The following is a 21,112-nucleotide window of genomic DNA, read 5'->3' as shown; positions in this document are numbered from 1 at the left end:
GTTATAAGGAAGTGGCTTAAGGTACAGCCTAATTAATGCTTAATTATAACTATATTTCTGTCCAGAATTGTTAACTCTGTGAAAATGGCTTTAAAAGTTTTTAATTTTGATGAAGTCCATTTTATTATTTTCTTTTTTTATGAATTATGCTTTTGCTGTCATATTCAGGAATGCTTTGCCTAACCTGAGGCCCTGAAGATTTTCTCCTGTTTTCTTCAGAAGTTTCTAATGAGGTTTTGTAATAGGTTGGGTTTCACTTTATTAGAAAGGTCATAAAATTCTTCTGTGAGGAAGTGGTACTTTAGCTGAGATCTGAAAGCTGAGTAGGAGGTAAGATGGGAGGGAAGAGATTCCAGCTAGAGGGAAGAGCATGTGTAGGTGGGATTATGGCCAGTCTGAAGAGCTAGAAGCAGGTTGTGAAGGCTGCAGTGGAGTGCATCTTCTGGTTCTCAGTGAAACTCATTCATGCCATGTGAAGCAATCTTGCTACAGTAGTAGTCTCAGGGAAGGCTTTTAACAAGGAATGGAAACATGATCAGATTTGCTTTCTAGAAAAATCACTCTGGCTGCTGTGTGGAAGCGGCTTGGAAGGTGGCCAGTATGGATTTGGAGTGACCAGGTAGGAGGCTGTTGGCCAGTTAGTGAGAAACGATGGCAGCTTGGACCCAGGAGAATTATGCAAATAGAGAGTATTAGGGACATTTGAGAGTCTGCCTGCCTGTAATACTGCATGGTCAGAGATTATGGCCTGCATAATTTAGGAGATTGTAATAAGGGTGATTATGCTAGTTTCTATGGCTTCTACTCCATTCCCCAGCACACTTCTCTTTTTTGTTCTGCTCATTGAGTTTTCCTTACCAGAAAGAGAGAGTCTTAATAGCCTAGACAGCAGTTTAAACATTTTCATTGCTTTCCTCCTCTTCCATAAGACTTTGGGAAAAAATGGAAATCAACTTATCCATACATCCATTTGGGATTTCTAAGCTAATGGTGAGAAGTGTCTTGCTCAGAAAACTAAAACATTTATTTTGTTTACTAAGTGTTTCCATTCTGTGCATGTGATACCTATGAACATATTTTCTTTTTATAAATTTTCTCAAGTATACAGAAAGTCAAAGGTTTCTCAATTTAGATTATACAGAAACAGATAAATAAATGCTGCTATAAGTTATGAAAAAAACACAACATGATATTGTTACCAGAAAGGGGTCCTGATCCAGACCCCAAGAGAGGGTACTTGGATCTTGTGCAAGAAAGAATTCAAGGCAAGTTCATAGAGCAAAGTGAACCCAAGTTTATTAGAGAAGTAAATAAACAAAGAATGGCTACGCCACAGACATAGCAGCCCCAAGGACTGCTGGTTGGCTGTTTTTATGGTCATTTCTTGATCATATGCTAAACAAGAGGTGGATTATTCATGAGTTTTCCAGGAAAGGGGTTGGGATTTCCTGGAACTGAGGCATCCTCCCTTTTCCAGACCATATAGAGTAACTTCTGGACATAGTCCTGGCATTTGTAAACTGTCATGGGACTGCTAGGAGTGTCTTTTAGCATGCTAATGCTTTACAATAAATGTATAATGAGCAGTGAGGATGACCAGAGGTCGCTTTCGTCACCATCCTGGTTTTGATGGGTTTTGACTGGCGTCTGTACTGCATCCTATTTTATCAACAGGGTCTTCATGACCTGTGTCTTCTGATACCAGTTCTGCCAACCTCCTATCTCATCCTATGACTAAGAATGCCTAACCTCCTGAGAATTCAGCCCAGCAGGTCATTTTACCCAGCCCCTATTCAAGATGGAGTTGCTGTGGTTCAAACACCTCTGACATATTTTCTCCTTCCCTTTTACAAGGAAATTTTAATTCTAAGGGTTGTAGAGGGAGGAAGATCCATCTTCTCTTCTTTAGGCTGAATGGGGTGATGATATTCCCGCCCAACTGTTAGGGTCTCTTGTATTCACAGTAGAGAGGTGCTTGGTCAGAAAGCATCTGTATGGTGAGGGCCATTCATAACTCTTGAGTTCTGACAAAAGGTTATATTTGGAAGACTAGTAAGTGTTCAATTTAATAAAATATTGAGTAAACTTATTCTGCATTCTTACACAAAGAGCACAATGACAGTATATTCCACAAAAGTAAAGCAAAATAAGTAAAATTATCTCAAGTAAACTAAATAAGAAGGTTTTCCATGAACTGGGCAATTGTTGGAACTAAGCTGACTTGGAGTGGCTGATTCTAATATGTGCCTAGAATTATAATATTGATCCAGATTTTTACATTACCTATCCCTCTTGTTTCTTCTGAGCTTGCATCCGGAGGTCACTGGTTGGTTCACAGGAATAAGCTGGGTCAGTCTAAATTGCAGGAAAAAACTCAAAAACAACAGACAAGACTAGATTCTAGTAACGGGTGTACTATAGTTATTGAAACATAATTTTTCTCTCTCCGGTCTCCCATTTTTACTAAAGACAAAGCATGATAGGCTTGATTTGTTTGCAAAATAAACTTTAGTTTTATTATACCTGGCCTGATGATTTGTATAAAGTGCAGCAAGAATAATTTTTGCTGTATAGGCTCTTTTTAAGTTGGCTTTGATGGAAGTTTCTTCTGTAAGGAATCTTAGAGTAGACTTCTTTTTAAAGGTTTGAGCCCAGCCAGGGGTTTGTGCTTGCAAATACCTGTGTGAGTTGGATAAATTGTTTCCTTCTCTCAGGGTCCCAAGATAACCTGGACCTCCTGAGCCTGTCAGAAAGTGACATTCTTTACTTACCACAGGTCAAGAACCCTATACAGGGCTTGTGTAGACAAGGTATGAGGCCAGTTTTCCCAAGGAGCTTTTATTGGCTCTGTAAGTCAACTTTGATTCCTTAAAGAAGTCTGTTTATATTTGAAAGCATGCCATTTCAGTCAGAGCCTCGGTAAAATAACCAGTTTCTCCAACTGTGCCCTGTTACAAAAGAAAACAGATTCTTCCTGTACTTATGCAAATAATTATATTGCCATAAATTACAAATACAAATAGTTTCCAAATTCTGGAGAAATCAGATAGAGGAAAGAAATATGCTTCAAATTTTGTTTACAGGAGTACACTTTACCCAATTGGTGCAAAAGTAGTTGCAATTTCAGACCATGAATTTTAAATCATTATAACTAGGCTCAAACACTTTTTTTGTTTGTTTGTTTGTTTCTGAGATGGAGTCTTGCTCTGTTGCCCAGGCTGGAGTGCAGTGGCGCGATCTCGGCTCACTGCAAGCTCCGCCTCCCGGGTTCACACCATTCTCCTGCCTTAGCATCCTGAGTAGCTGGGACTACAGGCGCCCACTACCATGCCTGGCTAATTTTTTGTATTTTTAGTAGAGATGGAGTTTCCCCCTGTTAGCCAGGATGGTCTCGATCTCCTGACCTTGTGATCCGCCCGCCTCAGCCTCCCAAAGTGCTGGGATTACAGGTGTGAGCCACTGCGCCCGGCCCCACATTTTTATTAATCAAAATAGTAACCATTACAATCAACACAGTTTGGACAATGAGAAATACGTTTATTTATTCCTCTAGCATAAAAATCCACGCTTTGGGATTTGACAGACTTTTGGGAAGCATTTTCTGCATCCTGCTGGTTGTGGTAGTGTTTTCCCTGCAAAAAAGTTGTCGAGATGCCTGAAGAAGTGGTAGTCAGTTGGCGAGAGGTCAAGTGAATATGGCAGATGAGGCAAAACTCTGTAGCCCAATTCATTCAACTTTTGAGGCATTGTGTGATGTGCAGTTGGGCGTTGTCATGGAGAAGAATTGGGCCCTTTCTATTGACCAATGCCAGCTGCTGGTGTTGCAGTTTTCTGGGCATCTCATTGATTTGCTGCGTATACTTCTCATATATAATGGTTTCGCTGGGATTCAGAAACCTGTAGTGCATCAGACCAGCAGCAGACCACCAAACAGTGACCGTGAGCTCTTTTTTGGTGCACATTTGGCTTTGGGAAGTGCTTTGGAGCTTCTTCTCAGTCTAATCAATGAACTGGTTGTCACCGGTTGTTGCATAAAATCTACTTTTCATCACACATCACAATCTGATCGAGAAATGGTTTGTTGTTGTTGTGTTAGGATAAAAGAAGATGACACTTCAAAATGACAATTTTTTTGATTTTCACTCAGTTCATAAGGCACCCACTTATCATGCTTTTTTTACCTTTCCAATTTGCTTCAAATGCTGAATGACCACAGAATGGTTGATGTTGAGCTCTTTCGCAACTTCTCGTGTAGTTGTAAGAGGATCAGCTTTGATGATTGCTTTCAACTGGTCGTTGTCAACTTCTGATGGCTGGCCACTGTGCTCCTCATCTTCAAGGCTCTTGTCTCCTTTGCAAAACTTCTTGAACCACCATTGCACTGTCAGTTCATTAGCAGTTCCTGGGCCAAATGCATTGTTGATGTTGCGAGTTGTCCCCACTGCTTTATGACCCATTTCGAACTTGAATAAGAAAATCGCTCAAATTTGCTTTTTGTCTAATGTCATTTCCATAGTCTAAAATAAAGATAAACAGCAAGTAGTAAGTCATTAGCAAAAACACATAAAGCGAGAAATGCCCATTGAAATGACCTATAACATAACCACATTTATTTAAGAATGTACTGCAATATCAAACAGCAAATTCCAGCAGTGTAAAACCGAAATTACTTTTGCATCAACCTAATAAAAACTGTAAATAGCTCAAAAGAAAAATTTTCTTCACTCTGAAAAACAAAACAGAAAGGATGGGCAACATTTTAAGCAGAAAGTCATAAACCGATTATTTCAGTCTTTTATTCAGTTTATGCAATTCCCGTTTTGCTCAATATTTATGAATACATTAGTTTTTCAAGAGAGTGTTGGAAGTTCTTTCCTATTTTATTGGCATACTTTTCAAAGTTATCACAGACCTGCATTTAAGAGTACTCATCAGAGGCCGGGCATGTTGGCTCATACCTGTAATCCCAGCACTTTGGGAGGCTTAGGCGGGTGGATCACCTGAGGTCAGGAGTTCAAGACCAGCCTGGCCAACACTGAAACCCCGTCTCTACTAAAAATACAAAAATTAGCTGAGTGTGGTGGCATGTGCCTGTAGTCCCAGATACTTGGGAGGCTGAGGCAGGAGAATCGCTTGAACCTGGGAGGCAGAGGTTGCAGTGAGCTGAGATCACGCCACTGCACTCCAGCCTGGAGACAGAGACTCCGTCTCAAAAAAAAAAAAAAAGAGTACTCATCAGAATCTTATAGTTGATTATAAACCATCTTTTGAAGAGGATCAAAACAAGACAATTGTGGATGACAAGATGTCTTTGGGCAGCCATAATCAAAGATGCAATTGACAAGGAAATTTGGTTGCTTCTGTGGTATACAATAATTTAACATAATATAATTACTGATAACGTTCACTAAGTCATATCAAAATTATAGGTGTTTCCAGCATTTTTGGAACACATACCAATAATATATTTATACAGATACAACCCAAAGAAAGCCAAACACAATTTCATATTTAACAACGCTTCCTGTATGATTTTAATATACCAAATAAGCCAAATATATCATTTTTTACTTTAGGGGACTGATATCTAAAAGATTAATTAAGAAAAAGACATAATTTATAATTTTACTTTGGAAAGTTTGTCAAATATCAAAGGTTTAAAACATTTGATATTATAAAATAGAATCCTAGGTCACAATAAGTCATTTAGCCAAAATGATAAAGATTTTAAAAAGACAAAAACCTTTACCTGTTAATACAGGAGAACTTAGCTTTCCAAACAATCTCTTTTTTCCTGCCTCTTTTTTGTAGCTTAGGCAAACAAAAATCAGTTTGACCATAAGGTAAGATTCCCGTAAACCTTTTATAAACTGTTAAAATTTTCTGTTAAATAAAAGATTAATATTCTAAGAAAACCCTGCAGTGCTTTTATTTCAATATTCAATTTATGTAAAAACTGAATATTACCCCTTTAACTTTAGCCAATGTGTTTACACATAGAATTTCTTTTACAAGATTAGTCTTTCACAAACCTTTCACAATTTGCTCAAACCTTCAGCTTTATCATACCTAACTTAAAACAATCCTTTAACCTTCTAAAGCAGGCAAAAAAAAAAAAAAAAAAAAAAAAAAAAAAAAAAAAAAAAAAAAAAAAAAAAAAAAACCCCATCCCCATGCCTTCTTATAGTATTTTACCAAAAACACATTCTACTTTTAACACACCTTACGTGTAAAACTGTTTATCAAGTAGTCTCAGTTACGTATGTTACAGTATTAACTCTTAGCAACTTTTATTTTTGGTAAAAATCCTGATAAGTACCAGGTGTGAAGCCTAGGACACCAGACAGAAGTGCAGACAAGGTCTGATGCTTTCCAGCATACCCAAGGGGTATGGCCAACTCCACAGGTCCCCAGGCCTTATCTAGAATCTAATGGCTCCAAAGCAGTCAAGTTGAACAATTTTCAAGTCAAAGAAGCAGTTTATGACCTTAAAGCATTTAATCCATTCAAAGTGGGATGGAATGACCTCTGACCGGGAGTTTCAACATGTGGTCCCTGGGCAGGATGGAAGAGAGGACAGTCGCCCTGAGTGACAGAAAAGATAGGAAAGGGAAAAGGGTGCAAGAGAGAGAGAGAAGGGAAGGGAAGGAGAGAAGGGATGCAAGAGAGAGAGAGAAGGGAAGGGAAGGAGAGAAGGGAAAGTAGCATTGCCGGAATTGGGGCTGGGCAGGCAAGGAGCTCAGGAAGGCCAGGGAAAGACCCACCCAGTGCAGTGACACTGAATCAAAAGTTCAGGTGGCTGCTTGTCAGCCACAAACGGATCTTGTTCTCCAGCATCTTCATCAGCTCTTAAGTTTCTCCTTTGAGAAGAAAAAGCTCCCCATGTCCCATGTGCTTCTGTACATGCCCAATTCTGTCACCCACAGCCAACAGCAAAGAGCACAAGGCAAGTTAATCCAAAGACTTTTAGGCCAGGTGCAGTGGCTCACGCCTGTAATCCCAGCACTTTGGAAGGTCGAGGCAGGCGGATCACGAGGTCAGGAGTTCAATACCAGCCTGGCCAACATGGTGAAACCCCGTCTCTACTAAAAATACAAAAATTAGCCAGGCTTGGTGGCGCATGGCTGTAATCCCAGCTACTCAGGAGGCTGAGGCAGGAGAATCGCTTGAACCCAGGAGGTGGAGGTTGCAGTGAGCTAAGACTGTGACACTGCACTCCAGCCTGGGCAACAAGAGCAAAACTCCGTCTCAAAAAAAAAAAGATTTTTTTAACTCCTTATTTCTTAGGAGGGACTCTAACCCTGCTAAATTGGGCATTTTTTAACCCCAGGGATTAACCCAAAGACCTTTAACCCCCTATTTCTTAGGAAGGATTCTAACCCTGTTAAGTTGGGCCTTTAACCCAATTCTGTTCTTTACCCTGGACAGAATCCCCCACTGCTTACACAAAGTTGGCCAATTAGTGCTGCAGTCTATTCTTTTGGGTCGGGGTTTCTCCAGTGTTGTCCCTTGGTGGTTTGCCAGGAAGATGTTACTGGAAATGGGTCCCAATCCAGACCCCAAGAGAGGGTTCTTGGATCTTGTTCAAGAATGAAGGCAAATTCAGAGAATCAAGTGAATGCAAGTTTATTAGAGGAGAAACAAAAGCTACTCCACAGAGCAGCCCCAAGGTCTACTGGTTGGTTATTTTTATGGTTATTTCTTGGTCATATGCTAAACAAGGGGTAGATTATTTATGAGTTTTTTGGGAAAGGGGTGGGGATTCCTGGAACTGAGGGTTCTTCCCCTTTTTAGACCATGTAGAGTAACTTCTGGACATAGCCGTAGCATTTGTAAACTGTCATAGCATTGGTGGGAGTATCTTTCAGCATGCTAATGCATTATAACTAGTGTATAATGAGCAGTGAGGACAACCAGAGGTCACTTTCATCCCCATCTTGGATTTGGTGGGTTTTGGCCGGCTTCATCCTGTTTTATCAGCAGGGTCTTCATTACCTGTATCTTGTGATAACAGTCCTGCTGACTTCCTATCTCATTCTGTGACTAAGAATGCCTAACCATCCTGGGAATGCAGCCCAGGAGGCCTGAGCCTCCTTTTACCCAGCCTCTATTCAAGACGGAGTTGCTCTGGTTCTAATGCCTTTGACAATATTGCTGGATCATTTTAGATTCTTAACATCCTAAATGGTAAATATAGCTTTTGACCATCAAAATTAAGAGATTCCAGGAAAGAGGAGAATGTTTTATCTCGTGTGCGTATTTATGTAGGGGAGTGAGAAATAAAGATAAAATCCTAAGCCCCGTAACTGACTGAACAGATCTCCTCTTAGCCAAGGGGACCCAGAGTAACCTTGAAAACTGAGTTCACAGCCATGATGGGATAGGTGGTCAGACATGCCTCTTATATGCCCCCGTCCCTGGCTAACCACGATTAGGCTTTCTCACCCAAGGGCTAAGGAGCAAACAGCCCTTTCAAAAGACTCCACTGCTGATTTCAACCAACCACCAGACACTGCTTCTCCCTTTTGCGGTTTTCACACAACTGACCAGCATTTTTTCCCATAAGAGACCACTGACCACGGAATGGTTCGGGCCAGTCTACAGAGACTGCACAGCAAGGGTTTTCTGGTCTTCTTTACCTTTTGACATCAGAGGGCAGCAATCCACCCTTGGATCTTGCTAATGCCACCATTTTTTTGTACATCAATCCCATAAAGGAGCATGAAGCTCCATTGCACGTGTGCACCTTTCTCCTTTCATAAATATTCATGACTCCTCCTACAGCTTATTGAATATGTACATTTGGCCACCCTGCTTAGCATCAATTTCTGTTCCCTCTGCCCCTCCCTCAAAGTGTTTGTGTCTGGCTTCTGGCCTGAGGCTGTGCTTCCCACCTTGTCAGAATGGCTACCCTACAGGCTGCAACCCTTCTTGAGAAATAAAGCTCTTCTTTCCAGATTTATGAACCTCATTCTTCAGTTGACAGGAGGAAAAATATCTTTCCCTCACCCATCCTAGGTTCATGGTTAAGACCCCTATAACAAAAGACAGATTAATAAGAAAAAAAGCCATTGGGCATAGTGGTATGCACCTGTAACTCCAGCTACTTGGGAGGCAGGGGCTGGAGGATCACTTGAGCCCAAGAGTTCAAGACCAGCCTAGGCAACATAGTGAGACTCTGTCTCAAATAATAATAATAAGAAGAAAAAAGCATACAAATTTAATATAAGTTTTATGTGACATGGGAGCCTTCAGAAATGAAGACCCAAAGCAACAGAAACTTGATGTATTTTCATGCTAGGCTTGATGAAGAGTGGACAGCTGTGTAGAAATATGACTGGACAAAGAGTATGATGTAATGGCAGTCAACTGGGGGGGAACTTAGCAAGTTCTGTTTGTTCAGATTCCTCTCTATGTCCCTGCATCTTATTATTTGAGATAGAGTTCTTTTTCTCTATGTGTAGGGTTGGCGTCTCTCACATGAGGGTCTTATGTCCTGCTTCAGGAGAAAATGAGAAGATCCTTCCTAGGTTTTATGCCTGCCTCAGGGGAGAAGGGCAAGGGGAAGGTGAAAGTGATCCTCCTGTTTCTACGGTTTTCTCAGATTCTTTCAGCTTCAAGTATCTAATATGCCACAGTGCCATATTTTGGGATATTGTGTCCTGAACCCTGTCACCCATAATCATAAATAAAAGGAATTAGGCTTAGGAAAGGAAGGAAAAAAGAAAAATGAAAACGACTTAAGAAGTTAGCTTTCAGGCTCTGGGTCTGCATCTAAGGAACCTACATGGATTTTTATAAGAAAATATAAGAAATGGCAAAGCTGTCTGAGGCCAAAAAAAAAAAAAAACTCACTTGTTGCCAAGAGCATTGAACTGCTTTGCACATGAAGAATAGAATGAAGTTGTCCCTCTGCATGTGAGGAAAGATAGATAAAGGACTTTGGAAGGCCTAAAACAGTTTATGTCAAAATGCTAATCAAGTCACTTACCATTTACCATCTCTCTGGAATGCTGTATGGTTCCATCTTATCTGAATTTAAAACAATATCTGTCTTGTATGGTACCATCTTTCATAATATGAAGCTTATGTTTTAAAATGTCTAAAAATCTTGTATTTTCATCCAGGACCTTTTTTATATGCTATTTCTGTTCCCTCTGCCTCTCCCTCAAAGTGTTTGTGTCTGGCTTCCGGCCTGAGGCTGTGCTTCCCAGCCTGTCAGAATGGCCACCCTGCAGGCTGCAACCCTTCATGAGAAACAAAGGAAATGCAAATATAACAGGGCAATATTCCTGATACTTTACAAACCATCTCATAAACTTGTTTTACTTGATGTTCAGGCAAACTGCTTTTTTCATAAGTTGGCAAGAGTTTTTAGATTTTTCTCCCCTCTCCTGTTGATTATCGTACACCAAAAAACTAAGCAATGAAATAAAATGATTGTTTGAGCTTAGATGAAACTTTTTCCTTAAGGGGATATTTCCTGAATCTTATACCCTCTTACTCTTATTTTTTTAATTAATCATTTTTCACTCATTTCACAGTCACTTTTGAGTTCCTACTTTGTGCTTAGAGCATAGAAGACCTCAAAGTATTCCATGAAAATAATTTATTTCTGTGTATTGAATTGATGGGCAAATCTTCATCCTAAGGATTATCAACATATGTTATCAGGAGAGTTCATGAAAAGGACATTATCACATCACAGTTTTCAAAACAATATGGGTCTTATTTTCGGAATGTTAGCTCAGTTTATAAGATACACTTTTCTTACAAAATAATAGGCTTCTTGTATATGAATTGCTGTCATTTTTTTAAGAAAATAGAGAAAGGAGGTCTCGCTATGTTGGCCAGGCTGGTCTTGAACTCCTGGCCTCAAACAGTCCTCCTGCTTTGACCTCCCAAAGTGCTGGGATTACAGGAATGAACCACTGCACCCAGCTGTGCTGTCATACTAATTGGGTACATGTAAGGGAATCCTGTAATATCTTGGATGTGTTAAACCTTTCATTGAATGAATAATATCAGCTTATAGGTTGTGTGCTATTCTAAATAAACCCTCAATATTCCTTCAGCTTCTCTGCCTACTTTCAGGTGTGGTCAACCCCAAAGAAAGGTTCATGGCATCATTTTGTGAGTATGAATTTGGGGGAGGAGTTCAGAGGGTGTATTTTATTGATCATTTGGATGTGATTTATTTTTGGCATGCTATTTTTAATGCATTACAGATTTCCTGGCCAGCTTTTCCATAGCCCTTGGGTAACGTCACTTTTTATTGAACTGAATCTTAAGTGCGGGTGTTTTTGGATACCTCCTGCACTGATTCCATGCACCAGTCTGATGTCATTGTCCATTGCCTGTTCCTGAGAGCCCCTTGTAGCCACTTCCTGCTCCCACTTTTAGCCATGAGGATTGTACTTGTTTGTTTCCAGCCCAGCCCATGGAATGGCATGCTGGTGTTTCCTGTCAGCTGTGCCGCTGTTTCCTGAGCTGTGTGCTGTTTATCTTCTGCATCACTGCACCTCAAACGTCTGGCCTGCTGTGACTGCTGGCTGTGGCTTTGCAATCAAGCAGCCAGTTGAAGGCCTACTCCTGTGTATTTGTGAGGCTGCTCCTGATATCTGGCGTTTACTGTGCAGTCCCCATTTAGTTATTGCTACCAGTACCTTCATCAGATCGTTGCCGAGTGCCAACTCCATGACAGGCACTAAAGCTTCCATGTTGAAAGACACAGTGCTTGCCCTCGAGGAACGTGGCATCCAGTGGAACTATAGGGGGCAAGTGTGTGGTAGCAATGGAGAGGTACCAGCTATGTGGGAGCATGGAGGAAAGAGAGCCTGGGTCTCCCTGGCCTGTCAGAGAAGGGGGCAGTCGAGCTGAGATGTGGAGGGTGAGTGGAAGTTGGCTGAGTGCAGGCGTCTGAGCAAAGGGTAAAGGCAGTTACAAGTCGGCGCATGGCTTCTTTGGAGAACCATCAGGTGTTGGCTGTGTGTCCTTCTTCTGCAGCTGGGAAAGTGGCTTCCTAGGGATACTTCCTGAATAGCAGTTTCATTGCAAAGCTATTCTTATACGTCTTTACTGAGCGTAAGGTAGTTGTAGCCAGTAGAAAACAGGAAGAGCGAGGGGTAAAATCTCTGAACACTATTTTGAATCAGAAGTAGCACATCTTCAGCATCTCATACTTGTCTTTTGCACATCCTTGTCCCAAGGCATTGATACCTTCAGGTTTGCCAAAAGCTCCTGCTGAGGGCCCCAAGCAGGGCTGTCCTGTCTCCCAGCTGCTGCATTTTTTTTTTCACATCACCTCTCTTTCTGCTCATTTACCCCTTCATCTATAGAGCAGTTAATCTTATAGAAGCAGTAAGGGAGAGGTCCTGATAAACTAATTCATGTTAAGCTTTGAATGTTAGTTTTCTCAGAGCCCCCTGAATCTCTAATTGGTGAAATCTCAAGAAAGGTGACAAAATTCAGATGACTCAGCATGCTGCCCCCACATTGATAGCTCCCCTGCTCCGACCTTCCTCATGCAGCATCTTCCTCAGCTTGTGGACTCAGGAACTTCTCCACGTCCATCTTCCATCATCCCTGTGGGCTGCAACACCAGCCTGCCTGGGAGGGGCAGAATCTGCCTCTCATCCCCATCTCATTAGCTGGCAGTGAAGGACTCCTGGTGGAAGGAGGGAGGGGACCAAGGCAGCTATTCATAATACTGATTTATTCATAAGTCACTTATTCATAAGCCTTCAACAGCTTATAATTGAAAGTGATACGTCCCCATTTTGAAAATATTTTCTGGAAATAATGAGGTTTCCAGCAGATATGATCAGCTTTCAAGCATGCTGAGATTTGGCTGTCACTGAACCTTTTAGAGGCAGGATATTTCCAACTGGTGGCATGAGGATATTTATAACAAGAGGCCTTTGAACTCACAAGCATGTTGAGCTTTGGATAAATATTTTGTATTGCAAGTATATGCAGTATTTTATTTGAAATATATGTAAATGTTGTGGGAAACAAAATTCAAAGCTATGTAAAGTGCTACTGAATTCATAACAGATTTTTGTTGTCACATACTTTCTCATAAATTGCCAAAAACAGTACACCCATTCTTAAACTTGAAAAGGTTTGAGACTCGTCCTAGATTAGAATTTTTGGTCTACTTAATTTGAAATCAAGGCAGTATGAGTGGAAACATCTCTAAAGGTGATTGTTTTGAACATTTTTAAGTGTTCTTCAGTGATATTCAAAATCCAAGGAAATCTAGCATCTGAATTCTAATTAATGTTGATAATCATTACACTAATGGTACATTTTAAACCCAATTTTGATTTCCTGGAGCTACACTGATGGATGGTGGGGAGCTGCAGGTATCAGTAGTCAGGTTCCTTCACCTTTGGACAGGAAGTTCTTGAAGTGAGGTGGGATTGGCGTAGTCAGGATCTAGCTCTGGTGGTGGTATGGCTTGGGTCAAGGGGCAAGAGCCCTGCCCAAAAAGATTGAAAGTGATTCCTTGCTGTAGCTTTTTTCCTTGAGCTTCAAAGGCCGTTCAGATTCTGTAGTGTCCTATGAAAATGCAAATGTCCCTGGGAAACACTAAACCTAAAAATACTGAATCTTGGCTCTGAAGAGTTGAAAGGATCTTCTCTTGTTAAAACTTTTCACAAGGCTTGGGTTTGGTCGACAGCTAGCTTAGTATAAAATGCTAGAAAAATGCAACCTAGTGAGGACAGGAAAATGAGCCTCAAGAGGGGAGGCCCAGCATTGCTGCAGGGTGCCAGAGGTGGTGAGGAGGGCTGACAGAAAGGGCAGCTTCCAGGACACCACATCCACTGCACCTGCCACCCACATCCAGCCTGTTTCTGGATTGTGATATTTCGGTTCCCCCCCCCCGCCCCTTTTTTTTTTTTTCCTGAGATGAAGTCTTGCTCTGTTGCCCAGGCTGGAGTGCAATGGTGCGGTCTCGGCTCACTGCAACCTCTGCCTCCTGGGTTCAAGCGATTCTCCTGTCTCAGCCTCCCGAGTAGCTGGGATTACAGGCACCCGCCACCACGCCTGGCTTATTTTTGTATTTTTAGTAGACGGGGTTTCACCATGTTGGCCAGGCTGGTCTCGAACTGCTGACCTTGTGATCTGCCTGCCTCGGCCTTCCAAAGTGCTGGGATTACAGGCATGAGCCACCGTGCCCGTTCTCGGGTTCCCTTTAAAAAGAAGAAAATCAGCTTTGTTTTTCTGATTGTAATGCTCAAATTAGAGACCCTCAGATCTTTAGAGTTAAACAAAATTGTAGGTGATGTTACTTGCAACTGCATTTTATTTGCGATCTGGCTCATGAGAAGACAACTGAAGCTTGTGTATTTCTCCATTCTGGTAGTTAGGGGTTACTGTCAAAATTAGTCCACATTTGTCAAGTGGTTGCTTATTCTTGAATGAATAAGATAGAAAAATATACATTTTTAATAATTAATGAAAGCTTAAATTTTACATCTGAAGGATTTTTCTCTCATGATTAAAATAACAAAACCCAAACCATAGATTTTAATATTATGTTCAATCACTATTCAACAGGTTTTGGTTTTTGTTTTTTAAATTAACATTGCCTTATGTTTAGATGTGCTGATATATTAACTGCCTTTTTTTCCTCTATGTCAAAATTTCTTTATATGAGTTTAGTTTTTAGATATTTCTCAAGATTCTTTTGTAAGATAGCAGCCAATTTAAATCACTATAACCATAGAAATGACAATTGTCTTACTGAGAAAATTCCATCAACATCATTTATATACCGAAATCAAAATGTTAGAAACAAGGGGATGCTTTTGGTTTTTGTGTTCTTAAGAGTTTTCTGTTGGCAAAAAACGTCCTTCCTTCCTTCCAAATGTTGTGTTATACATGGGAAGAATTGTGTGTGTGTGTGTGTGTGTGTGTGTGTGTTTAAGCTTAGAGATTAAGAATAGCAAATGCTGACCTGAATCCTGGGTGTGATCTGTTTTAACACATAGATTGTGTTGAACGGCCATGAATCCATAGCAGGTAGAACTCTTTTAAAACTTTTTAAATGTGTGATTATTTATGTTGAATAACAAGCATACCAGGTTATCAAGGTTGGGAAGTTTTTGGTTAATTCAAACCTTTTATCTGTTGATATTTACCAGTCTGTCAAAGATGACCAATTTTCAAAGCAGTTAGAATATACTATAAAATGTTTTAATGATTCAGAAATCTCTTAAAATCTTTGAATACCTTAGGTTATCATTGTGATTAGCTTTGTTATACTGTTGGAGTCTGAGAGTCTCGATTAATAGAAATTTATGGTTAACATTGATTTTGCATCTCTTCAGCATTTGTTGCCATATTCACTTTCTCACATCTCACTTTGCTTGTATGTATTTTTTCTTCTCTAAAATTTTTATTTGCCAGAGTTTTGTCTATTAGCTTTGAATACAAATATAAGTTTATATTGTTTATGGGAAAATTGAATGCAGATGGCTTGAAAACTTCTGTATGTTGTCTCTGAAAATGGAGAGGATGAGAAGCCACTCTGTTATATCTGGAGTTCAGGACAAAGCACAGATCTGGTCACAGGGGATCTTGCCTCCTTCTGTGTGGAAGCCACCAAGCACAGGGACTGGTAATGGATTCCACAGAACGGCACAGAGTTGCTAAGGAGGGAAGCCTGCCTTACGGCACAGAGTTGCTAAGGAGGGAAGCCTGCCTTACGGGGCTTATCCGTTATTGTCACCGATAAGGTTGACAACAGGCAATTCTTGTCTGTGATTATGCATTTTGGTTGCTGCTGGAGCTCTTCCATTTTGGATAATTTCACAGATATTTTCAAGAGTTAAGGAGATAACATTTCTGTCATTTCTATGGATTGTACCAGCCGCTTCGTCTATGTTTCCCATTGTATAAATATTTATACAAAGTCAAAATGTAAATGAAGTAATGCATTGGTTGCACGGATGTAGTTCATCTAGAGCAGTGGTTCTCAAGCAGCATCAGCATTACCTGGGGTTTGGTTAGAAATGCAAATCTTTGGCCCAAATGGATTACTGATTCAGATTCTGGGCATTGGGTCCAGGAATCTCTGTTCACCAGTCCTGTAGGTGATTTTGATGCTGCCAAATGTGGAGAACCACTGGTTTTCTGTCTCTACAACCCTTTTGAATGGACTCTTTAATAAATAATTTTCACTCACAGACGCTGGCAGTTGGTTTATGCTACTTTTTCTAAAGTCTTTTATGCAGCGTTTTAAAAAAAGCCTTTGATTTTGAAAAGATTCCTGTAGTGATCTAAACTTCTTCCATTTTTTCCCCTCAAATTGTTAATAAGTAGGCCAATTCCATAGTTAAAATTCAGGAACATGTCACATGTGGCTTGAAAATTCTAGAAATTGGGCTTTTGTCTAAATATCCATAACACAAAGCTTCTAGACTGAAGTTCTTTTTAGTCTTACCAAAAAAAAAAAAAGAAAAACCAACACTCTTGCTATTTCATGTGGCATTTTAACATACTGTTTCTGTAAAAAGCATCTTTGTCAACATATCACTGAATAGCATTTTCAAATGGCGTTGAACCATTCCTTCGAACTGCGACTCATCCATGTAGGTATTTGTCGATCTCCTACAGGAAGCAGCAGTCTTGGTGCTACCTGTACTCATTGCAGAGGCCACCACACCCTACCCTTAACCTCCTAGTCTGAGCCTGTGAATTTGAATAAGGGTAATAATTTATGATTAAGTGCATTTCTCACTGATCCATTTATCTTACGATTTCTGGTTCTTATCATTCTTCGATCAGTCAAATGGCCAGGAAAATGAATGTAAAAATACCTTCAGGTTTTTGTTAATAATTAAATCTTATATTCTTGAAATGTCATTGTCTAACTCAAAAGGTCTTAAATTCCTTAATGCTAATCTGATATTTATATAATTTTGCTAAAAACAAGGCAGGCTTTGGGATTACCCTTTCCTGCTTCAATCAGAAGTAAATAAAAATAGATTCTTAGCATTTAAGAACTGGAGGTGGGGCCAGGCAAGGTGGCTCACGCCTGTAATCCCAGCACTTTGGGAGGCCAAGGCAGGCGGATCACGAGGTCAGGAGTTTGAGACCAGCCTGACCAACATGATGAAACCCCATCTCTACTAAAAATACAAAAAGTAGCCGGGCGTGGTGGTATGCGCCTGTAATCCCAGCTACTCAGGAGGCTGAGGTAGAATTGTTTGAACCCTGGAGGCGGAGGTTGCAGCGAGCCGAGATCGTGCCATTGCACTCCAGCCTGGGCGATGGAGCAAGACTCTGTCTCAAAAAAAAAAGAACTGGAGGTGACCTTCCGATCCATATTCAGCCAGCTCCACCCTCCTGCCAATGGGAAATCTGAGGCCTCCAGGGTGCATGGTGAGAGGTGAGTGGTGTGCTGACACCCGCCTGCCTGAGCTGGCCCTGCAGTCAGACCCCCGTCTTCTAAACTGCCTTGCCCTTCCCATAAAAGCTAAGGTATTGTTGAGCGTTCTGTCTTAACTATTTCTGACAAGCCTCATACACATCTTGTTCCTGCAGTGTTCATTTTGCTAATACTCTAGATAGTGGTCATTTCCTTAAGGTAATTGACAGGAATTCGAAAAGTGTTCCAGAATACTAGAATAGTGTTTCCTGCAGCATGGTTTTAGGAAACAGCACTTCTAAAGACCTAAAGACACAGCTGCTCCTAAAGACCTAATTTGGTGATCAACTCAGTAGTTGCCATGAGTTTTTGCTGTGTAAGTTATTTATTCTGACTCTGCAAAAAAAAACTGCCATTATTCCCAACTACTGTGTTTTAGGTAAGGATCATCTTTTCTTAGTTGCATGTAAAAGATAAAAGTATAGTACCTGATTAATGTGTGTAAGGGGTATGTGTGTGTGCTGTGTTGGAGCAAGGGTTAAGAAAAGCTCTGTAAAGTCATTTAACTTTCTTTGAAAACGTGTGTTAACTTTAGCACTCACAGAATTGTTTTTCCAAATGCCAATTTTTGAGGAATAATGTTCTATAATACTTTAGAATACTCACAGAAATAATGTATGGTATAAAATAATTATGTCTGTGTTGAAAACTAATTATTGATGAAGGCTGGATATAAAACTTTTTAAAACTGTAGAAACACAGGTCACAGAAGTTGATACCTTAAAAATTCATGTATAAAGAAAACCAATGCCAGGAAAATACTTTTACAGGTCTTTTTTTTTAATCTAGCCTGAGAAAATTTGTATTCATTTGTTAAAGTGGGGGAAGGAGATTGGGAGACTTTAAAAATTGTTGTGTATACCTTATTTGAAAACTGAGGTAAGAAAAAATGTAACTGTTAAATGGTAACAGTACAGGAAAAGTGGTTTTTAAAACTGCAAGGAAATATTGTGTATATTGTCATTATCTAACAAGTCCTCAGTTTCTGAACAAAATTTTTCTAAAATATATTTTACTAAGCTCAGGGAACTAAAAGTACCTTTGGAAACAACAATTATTGAAAATATTTAAAAGGAAGCTGAAACTTATTTCTGACAGGCATCCACATTCTGGATAAAGGAGAAAAGGAAACAGTCTGTACAGATTACATATCCCTTATCTGAAATACCTGGGACTAGAAGTGTTGCAGGTTTTGGATTTTTTCCGATTTTGGAATATTTGCAGTATGCACTTACTGGTTGAGCATGGCTAAAACAAAAAACGGATATCTTAAATGTTCCCATGAGCATTTCCTGTTAGAATCAGGTAGGTGCTCAAAAAGCTTCAGATTTCAGTGCAGGGATACTCAACCTGTGTTACAATTAGTAAGTCCCAGCAAATGCTGGCAAAGATGCAGAGAAACTAGCTGACTCACACAGTGATGATGGGGATGTAAAATGGAATAGCTACTCTGGAAAAGAGTTTGGCAGTTCCTTTCAAAACCGAAAAATGAACTTACCATATGACCCAGCAGTTGCACTCTTGGGCATTTATGCAAGAGAAATGACTTATTTTCATGTAGGAACTCATACACAAATGTTCATGACAGCTTTATTCATAATAGCCAAAAGTTGGAAACAGCCATTCAGTGGATGAATGGTTAAACAAACTGTGGTACATCCATACCATGAAATTCTACTCAGTAATAAAAGGGAACAGATTATTATGTGCTGTAGCTTGGAGAAACCCCAAGGCAATTATGCGGAGTGAAAAAAGCGAGTCTCAGAAGGATATATAGTACATGATTCCAATTACATAACATACGAAATAACATAATTATAGATTTGGAGTCCAGCTGAGTGTTTGGAGAGGGAGAGCATGGTTATAAAAGGTGTTGGAAGTAAATGCTTGGTGTCACCAAGTGAAAATGACACTCAGGCAAAAGTTTTCTCAGCAAGGCAATTTACTTCTATAGAAGGGTGCCTCTTGTGGATGGAACAATGGTGAGAGCACACCAGACAAGGAAGGGGAAGGGGTCTTCTTCCTAATGCTGCTAGCTCCTACTGCTGTGTCTTTCCCCTATTGGCTAGGGTTGGACCGCACAGTCTAAGCTAATTCCAATTGGCTCTTTTAAAGATAGTAAGGGTATGAGCCGGAGTGGCAGGGTGAGTAGTTTTGGCGGAAGGGACAGTTACAGAACAGGTGACTAAGGATGCCTAAGGACAGAACAGGTGACAGAGGCTAGGAGGGGGTCATTTACTGAAACTAGGAGCAAGGAGAGTAAAGAATGAGGAAGTTAAACTTTAAAATGGAGAACAAAGAACAGGGAAGCTGAACATACTGACATATTGGTTCTTTGAAGAAGAACTCAGAACTTATTGTATTTAACAGTTTTTTTCCCTCTTGAATTTTAAAGGAAGTTAACAGGCTAAACTTTGAAGAGGAATTTATCCTACAAAGGGAACCTGAGGGAGTCTTGTGGTGGTACTATGTTGATGTGGTGCTACAAAGGCTATGCATGTGATAAGACTGCATGGAGCTGTATGCGCATCTGTATGCACACACAGTGCATGTGTGACTGGTGAAATCTGAATAAGCTTTGTGGATTGTACCCATGTCAATTGTTGGGTTTTGACCTTATACCAGAATTATGTAAGATGTTAGCACTGAGGGACATTCAGGATGTACATTTCTAGATAACATCCTATGAACCTATAATTATTTCAAAGTAAAAAGCTTTAAAAATTGAGTATTCCAATTTCATATAGTCATCCTAATGGGGGGGAAATCCCTGATGGGTATACACCAAAATGTGCTAGTTGTAGTCATCTATTTATGGGGACTACAAAGGGACTTTCACCCTATTATTTGTGGAATAAATAATTTTTTATGGCTAAAAATTTTCCTCAATGTACATAGTTCATGCATCAAAAATACCCTATTAAATAAATGCAAATAGGCCAGGCACGGTGTCTCATGCCTGTGATCCCAGCACTTTGGGAGACTAAGGTAGGCGGATCACCCGAGGTCAGAAGTTCGAGACCAGCCTGGCCAACATGGTGAAACGCTGTCTCCACTAAAAATACAAAAACGAGCCAGGTGTGGTTGTGCACATCTGTAGTCTCAGCTACTCGGGAGGCTGACACAAGAATCGCTTAAACCCAGGAGGTGGAGGTTGCAGTGAGCCAAGATCATGCCATTGCACTCCAGCCTGGGCAATAGAGTGAGACTCTGTCTCAAAAGAAAAAAAAATGCAAATAATTAGAAGCATAAAAAATTTGGCCAGGCACAGTGGCTCACACCTGTAATCCTAGCACTTTGGGAGGCCTAGGCAGGTGGATCAAAAGGTCAGGAGATCGAGACCATCCTGTCAAACAATGTGAAACCCTGTCTCTACTAAAAATACAAAAATTAGCTGGGTGTGGTGGCGTGTGCCTGCAATCCCAGCTACTCAGGAGGCTGAGGCAGAAGAATGGCTTGAACCAGGGAGGCGGAGATTGCAGTGAGCCGAGATCGCACCACTGCACTCCAGCCTGGTGACAGAGTGAGATTCCGTCTTAAAAAAAAAAAAAAAAAAAAAAAAAATCATAGGTCCCAATTTTTAAAATCTGTCACATTGACAGAATTTAATGTCTTCTAGTGGTTATGTAATTTGACAGACTGTTGGCAATTGTTTTTATCAAAAAACAGTTT

At 40.3% G+C, this 21,112-nt stretch overlaps 2 protein-coding genes across 2 annotated transcripts in view; one reads left to right on the top strand and one right to left on the bottom strand.

The window, feature by feature from the left end:
* Positions 1–21,112, top strand: part of DTNBP1 (dystrobrevin binding protein 1) — a 145,030-nt gene that overhangs the window by 104,133 nt on the left and 19,785 nt on the right. The gene's annotated exons all lie outside the window — the stretch shown is intronic.
* LOC115836349 (histone-lysine N-methyltransferase SETMAR-like) lies at positions 1,778–4,966 on the bottom strand. The gene is made up of 2 exons (XM_030817344.1): positions 4,182–4,966; positions 1,778–2,948 (listed from the first exon to the last, which is right to left on the bottom strand). The coding sequence occupies exons 1-2, from the start codon at positions 4,455–4,457 to the stop codon at positions 2,883–2,885; spliced, it is 342 nt and encodes a 113-aa protein (XP_030673204.1). The 5' UTR covers positions 4,458–4,966; the 3' UTR covers positions 1,778–2,882.

The sequence above is a fragment of the Nomascus leucogenys genome, chromosome 8 (genome assembly GCF_006542625.1).
Source record: "Nomascus leucogenys isolate Asia chromosome 8, Asia_NLE_v1, whole genome shotgun sequence".
In the NCBI taxonomy this organism is placed as follows: Eukaryota; Metazoa; Chordata; class Mammalia; order Primates; family Hylobatidae; genus Nomascus; species Nomascus leucogenys.
This window is presented reverse-complemented; position numbering and strand designations above follow the sequence as displayed.

What these genes read in the sequence shown, in the direction of transcription:
- LOC115836349 (XM_030817344.1), bottom strand. Translation starts at nt 4,457, where the DNA reads ATGGGTCATAAAGCAGTGGGGACAACTCGCAACATCAACAATGCATTT. An exon ending in ATTTGAAGCAAATTGGAAAG is followed by an intron (nt 2,949 to 4,181) that starts GTAAAAAAAGCA and finishes CTTTTGTAACAG; the next exon opens with GGCACAGTTGGAGAAACTGG.